Source organism: Apaloderma vittatum, unplaced genomic scaffold, assembly GCF_000703405.1.
Source record: "Apaloderma vittatum isolate BGI_N311 unplaced genomic scaffold, ASM70340v1 scaffold45075, whole genome shotgun sequence".
Taxonomy (NCBI): Eukaryota; Metazoa; Chordata; class Aves; order Trogoniformes; family Trogonidae; genus Apaloderma; species Apaloderma vittatum.
In genome coordinates, this window is record NW_009716242.1 from 1 (window position 1) to 6,870 (window position 6,870).

The following is a 6,870-nucleotide window of genomic DNA, read 5'->3' on the forward strand; positions in this document are numbered from 1 at the left end:
ACGCTCGGCTGGTAAACAGGGTAGTGAAGTGGACACGCAACTGGTGTAGAGTCAGTGACACCTGGGCCCAGCCTCGTGTCGCGACTCCTATTTTATTGAAATATGGTGCAGTGTTAAACCTAGTGTTCTGAAGCACAAGCTGTGTGGTGAAATTACCCAGGCCTGCCACTCGCACCCTTCGCCATGGAAAAGCCAATGTGCCTCGGGTTGAGCTCCCCGGTAGGTGTGCGGAGGGCACTGGGCAGCCTGCCCTCCTGTTTGAGCATGGAGCGGCCGTGAAGTCAAGGTTCAGTAAGGTCACTTGGGACTGGAGCTTATTGGGATCGTCAGTTACGGTTCCTGTCCCTCCATCGTTTCATGCTCCGCCTGACACATAAGCCTGATATTTCTTTAATTCAGCCTTTGCTGCTGTAAATGGCATCAGCATCGGTGGAAGAGCCGCCTGCAACTTCTGCAGAGTTCCTCTTCGGCCCAGTTTGTTCCAGTGTTAACGCAGAAAAAAAATCTAGGGAGTTGTTGATTTTTTTTTTACAGAAATGCTGCTGCTCACTTCAGCTTTGAGCATCGTACTTAGGTAATGTGCAAGAAATAGAATATACCAAAACCAGAGGTAATGTTCACGATGTGCCTAAGGGACTTAAGTTATGTATCAGATCTCTTGATTGATGATGTTGCTGGTTTCTTCAAGGAATTTGGGTAAGACATTTGTAGTCAAATTTTAAGAATCATGTCAGAGAATAGCTGTTTTTGTATTAAGCAGGAGGCCTTTACAGTTGGGGTCTTTTTGTTTCCTTTTCTTTACAAAATATAAAATGTACTGAGTTGGATAAGATTAATTTCCTTCCAAAAACATAAGGTACTGTCGGTTTTGCACCTCAAACACTTTTTATCCCCTTGTATAGATGTATTTGTAGCTGTCTGAAAACTGTTGCCTAGTGTGGAAAGTTCTGGTGCTCAAAGTCAGCCAAAATATATTTGGGGGACTTCGAAACAAAACCAAAGAAAACATGAAAGAGATCAAAATTTTCACTTCACTTTCACCACACTTTTCAATTTTTATTATATTTGCTTTGTCTAGTAAGTTGGGAGCTGAAGAACAGCTGAATTTGCGGTGGCCATCTCTTTTTCTTTTTTTCTTACTGGAAAAGTAATTTGCGATTTCAGTAAATTTTCTAGGAGTGATTTTCTCAAACTGAAGTTCTTTTTTCTTCGGGCTTCTTGTGTAATTTTTAAAATTGCAATACAATAATGATAATTTGAGTTAAATCCTCTAAATTTTTAGATTTTATACAAAGCAGGAAACCCTTTGTTTGAAACAGCATATGAAGCACGCAGTTTCACCGTAAGATTTTTAGTTAACTGAAATCTGTTACCATGGCCTCAGTCTTTTACGTGTTTCAGTTCGTATGAACAGAGGGTGTGAAGTCCCATTGATTTTAATGAAAGTGCTCATGAATGAAGCAAAGCCGTACGTCATCAATGTTTGCAGATGTGTTTTTGTTTTCGTGCTCTGCGAACAATAGCCGTATTTGTACACCAGAAGAATGTCTGAACTGTTTTTACAAGGAAAACAGATTTACATATGTGTCTTTAACATGCTGTGAAATATTTGCAGGAAAACTCTTCCTTTATTATGACCTGAGAGTACCAGCTTAGGGAAATAATCCTTTAGACTATGCTAGTTGCCAGTTTGTTTTCAAACGCCCCAAAATCCAGGCCTCTCTGCTGCTATGCTGCTTTCTTTATTATTTTTCCCAATATGTTGTTTGTATTGGTGGTATTAGGAGATGTGGTTGAGGGACGGAAGAGAAACATAAGCACTAACAGTGTTCCTCGGTGTTTCTGCACACAACACTTTGCACGACATGAGTAATATATGTCATGCTGTGTTTAAATGCCTAAAATTGTCACTCAGTCAAATCTCTCGGGGAAAACACTGTGAATTGTAAACCATGATCCTCCACTCATTGCATGTGCCTATGCTGGGCCTTCAAGTGGCCTGTCAGTTTGTTCCCTATGGCAGTCTGGACTTCTGTGCCTCCTTTAAATTCCCTAGATGTTTTTGAATCTGTGAGCCCACCTGAGCATTTTTTACTAAGGGCCTAAGGTCTAACCTGAAACTTCAGTATATGTAAATTAGTTGGCCATTTATGATCCTGATAAGAGCCATAACATGCATCTTGCTGTAAGGTTGCGTGTTGTCCTTCTGCAGAGGTCACCCAGTGGCAAACGAATTCTTCAGCAAAGGTCATCAATAGTACGTATGTTCACTGAATTTTAAGTAGTCTTCTTTCTAGGTATATGCTTATCTTACATTTGAGTCTGCAAATCACACAAAAATCTTGATGTAACAATGAATTTGTTAAACCACAGAAGATGTCAGGAAAGGATAAGAGCAAATGGAGTAGTTAATAGGTCCTTGGCCTCAGCTTTTTCACACAGCGTAGTTTTAAATTTTAGCTGCAAGCAGGCAATGACATTTAGAGCTGTAAGATATACCAAGGGCTTTTTGGGAAGGATGGCCGAATGTAACTCTAAGGAGACAGGTTATGAAAGTGTAGCTTACAGCAACTTGCCAACAAAAACGAAAGAAAGAAAATATACTTTCTCAGGCTCAGAATGCAAACACCCTTTCAGGGAAACCAACTGAACACCACATGAATGGTCAGTAGAATTCATAGCTGAGTGTTGCTTCAGTTACAAAGGATACCAAGCCTTACTTTTGGAGAATAAAGCTGAAGGATGCTACTGTTTTATGGTCAAACAGGATTTTAAGTTAACTTGGTCATTACAGTGTTAGAATTTTAACAGTTGGCCTCACCCTTGCTGGAACTGCTTTGAACAGTCAATTTTACTATAAGATGAAAGAGAAAAAGGGTGCTTGTTTATCTTATCATTTGATATATTTTGGGTAATACAGCACGTTTGTATATTTATATATAGAAGCTTTTTTACTGTATCTTATATCATACAGTGTAGTATTTAATTATAATATTAACATACCTTCTCTTGCTCATTTAAAGTTTTGTAAAATTTCTTGTGTTGAAGAAGGCAATACAGTTATAGCCTGATATCGTCGATCAAATTACTGTTACAAGTCTCCTGTACCCACTTTCTGGACTCTGTCCTTCACATACCATTTAAATATTTTTTCTTTAAAAGGTCAGATGAAAAAATCTAGGAAAGTGAATCAGCTTTCTAGCACTAGTATCAGAAGCCTTTCCCTTGGTGGGTTTGTAGTGATAGAAGAGATAGTAGTTATCTGCAAGACTGTACAAAATTCCAACTAAATATCTTTGGTGCTTTCTGAGGACCAATTCAGTACGAATCTTCTATTTTCTCATTGACTATTTCCTCTTAAGAAGAAGCTGACATTGATTTTATTTCCCTAGTAGATAGAAAAATCAGACGAGTAAGTAGCATGAGTTGTCCTTGTTTTAATGCCCTTATGGGCAACAGCAACCACTTCCGCTTCTGTCTACAGAGTAGTGAAAAATACAAGTATTAGATGAATTACATATTTTGAGCTTTCTGTGTTTATGAATAAGAATGGAACATTAGTGAGAAAAAACCTGACCTTTTGTAGCTTTATAAAATTCCATACTGAAATAAGTTTGATTCTACTTTGAGTCTGATACTCGAGTAGCAACATGAAGAACCAAAATTGTCAGTTGCTGGTCTAATGTAATATTGTGGTATAATCAAAATTAGAATTAGATTTATTATTTTAGAATTAAATTAACTGGTGCAGAATGTTAGACAGATCGTTATATGCAGTCGTAAGTACACATAGCCAGATTCTTAGCTCCATTATATCATTACAGTACTAGGGGGATCCCAGATATAATTACAGACAAAATGTAGTCATTTATGCTTATAAAATATAAACACATTTTTGGGAAAGGTCTGCCTAATAAAGAAAAAAATTACAATGTGACTGTATTTTTGCAGTATTTACAGTATACGTCATGCCGGTACTTTGTGCTCATGTTTCTATTTGTTCTTCTCCATATGCTGAGTTTTTTAAAATAATCATGCTTCTAGATTCAACACCCTTACAACCAGTGCAGCAGTAGGTATCCAGGATACAGAGAATGAGAAAGAAACTAAGAAAGTTGTTTGTTTGTGTCATCAGCCATCTGTTAAAACAAAATCCTTCCACTTGGTAGAATATTTCTGCCAACATAAAATAGTTATGTTGTGGAACCTAACTAGCGTTATATAATAAAGAAAGCAGACTTGGCAAATTGAATTGCATGTTAACATTGAAATCTAACTTGGCAGAAGAGGTAATGCAGTAAAGCAGTAATAAATAGATAATTGACATGTACATGACCAAAATAGTATGCTTATTCAAAGGAGATTGAATCTCAAAGCCAATAAAGTTTTGAGCTACATCTAAAACTGCAGGTATTCCACAAATATTTTCACAAAAATTTAGTCAATCACTGAATTTGGCTTTTGATATTTAATTCTCTGAAGAGTAGTTTTTAATAGGTGCTCCAATTAAAGCAGATCAAAACTAAAGGTATTTTAGAGATTGCTTATTCATCCTGTAAGAATATTCAGACTCAAAATAGTGTTGTAGTTTTTTCGTTTGTTTGGTTTTAGTCTTTTTTTAGAAAAAAGTTGTGCTAAGTCAGCGAGAGACTTCATTCTGACGAGCTTAAAGCAGTTTAATGGGAATTAGAGTGAAATGATCTTAGAAAGCAAATTATCTTGTATTTGCCAGTTGTGGGGTTCCTGGCACCTTCCTTTGGAACATCTGGTACAAATGGCTTTCAGAGACCAGACGCTGCAGTATGTATCTCGTAAAAATGAAAATGCCTTTTGAGAATACAAGAAAAAGAATTGTCTGCAGTAGTAATCTGATAATGCTGGGGTTTGGCTCAGATGCAGCTTTGCGTGAATATCCATGACATATCAAATACTGTGTTGCTCTTCCTTATATTGCTGTTAAAAAAAATACAAAAAGAGTTATGATTGCAACAATGGAATACGTTTATGACAGAATGGTGTGCAATATTGTTTATTACTGCCATGTCTTTCTTACGTACTGCAGAACAAATGAAAGGCAAAAGAAGTGGTAAAGGATTCATGTTTCTGCTGTTTCTGTCACAACATTACACGGAATGCAGTGCTATATGTATGATACTGGGGATACCAAAATATGTCGATATCTAGAGGTCATAAAGAGTAAGATCTACTGAGGTTTTATTCTTCCATTCAAACACATGCAAAAACTTTAAAATATTTAATTTTACAACAGAGGTTTATAACAGTGGATTCCAAGACCCATCTGAAGACAAGTCAATTTTGTAGATTGTCAAATATGTCCTGACAAAGAGAGGTCTGTAGTCCACTTTAAACCCAGGATAACAGGACAGTTACTACTTCTGTTTCCTCTTTCTGGAGGCAAGAGCCATGAGTGTTTTCTTCCTTTTCTCCCCTCCATCCCTGTCTTCCTCCCCAGCTGACCACATATAAGGAGGCTCTGCTTCTGCTCACTACCTCCTCAGCTGACCACCTTAAGAAAATGTCAAGGGAGTCCTGCTTTAGAAATTTCTCTTGAATTTTTTTACTGGGACAGATCCATTCAAAAAATGCCCATGATAAATACTAGCTACTCCTAGTTGCCAAAATAAATTACTTTAGCTGGGAAAGTGAAGGATTTGTTAAGTGGAAAAATAATTTGTAAGAAAAACAAAATCCAAAAGTAGTTTATCTACTGTGTCGTACGCTGTGATTTTTCTGCATTTCTTCTTATCGAAACCAGAGCTGACAGTATAGTATTGCCTGTAGCATGCTGGATGTAGAGCGCTAGGTCTTCTGCAGCTTCCTAAATTTAATTTCTCCTCATTGCTTTAAAAGGTACATACCAGGGGCAATGGACAGGAGGGATGCGACACGGCTATGGTGTACGTCAGAGTGTACCCTATGGCATGGCAACTGTGATCCGTTCACCCCTCCGAACGTCTCTGGCTTCACTTCGAAGTGAGCAGAGCAACGGCACTGTTCTCCATGATGTCACTTCAGACAGTCCGGCTGGAACAAGAGGAGGTTTTGTGCTCAATTTTCACAGCGATGCAGAAGCCGTGGGCATTAAGAAAAAGGGAGGCTTATTCAGGAGAGGATCTCTTCTTGGTAGTATAAAACTTAGAAAATCTGAATCTAGGTCATCGATATCTAGCAAACGGAGCTCTGTCAGGAGCGATGCTGCTATGAGCAGAATTAGTTCTAGCGATGCCAACTCTACAATTAGTTTTGGAGATGGTGACTGTGATTATTGCCCTGTGGAAGACCACGTTGATGCCACCACTACAGAAGCCTATATGGGTGAATGGAAGAACGACAAGCGCAGTGGTTTTGGTATTAGTGAGCGTTCAAATGGTATGAAATACGAAGGAGAATGGTTAAATAACCGGAGGCATGGATATGGATGTACCATGTTTCCAGATGGCACCAAGGAAGAGGGAAAATACAAAAATAATATTTTGGTCCGTGGAATAAGAAAGCAACTTATACCAATACGAAACACAAAAACTAGAGAAAAGGTGGATAGAGCAATAGAAGGTGCACAACGAGCAGCTGCCATGGCAAGAACCAAAGTGGAAATTGCATCGTCAAGGTATGTTATCACAAAATACATTTGTTCATCACTGAATTTTCAGAAACAAAAATGTGTTGCAATGTGTGAGCTCTTATTGGTGACAAAAGACTCAAAAGGGCAAGGGTGTAAATGTTGTCTTTAGTGAGAAGGCTTCGGGGAGACCTTATTGCAGCCTTTCAATGCTTGAATGGAACCTATAAGAAGGATGGGGGTGATCTTTTTAGCAAGGTGTGTTTTGACAGGACATGCAACAATGGTTT

The 6,870-nt window shown here is 38.2% G+C and overlaps 1 protein-coding gene across 1 annotated transcript; it reads left to right on the plus strand.

The window, feature by feature from the left end:
- Positions 1-5,875: 5,875 nt before the first annotated feature.
- On the plus strand, positions 5,876-6,628 carry LOC104273941 (junctophilin-1-like; the record flags this gene model as incomplete). Its single annotated transcript, XM_009869436.1, has 1 exon — positions 5,876-6,628. A coding segment is annotated over exon 1 (728 nt), but the record flags the coding sequence as incomplete, so codon positions are not given.
- Between the last annotated feature and the right edge of the window lie 242 nt (positions 6,629-6,870).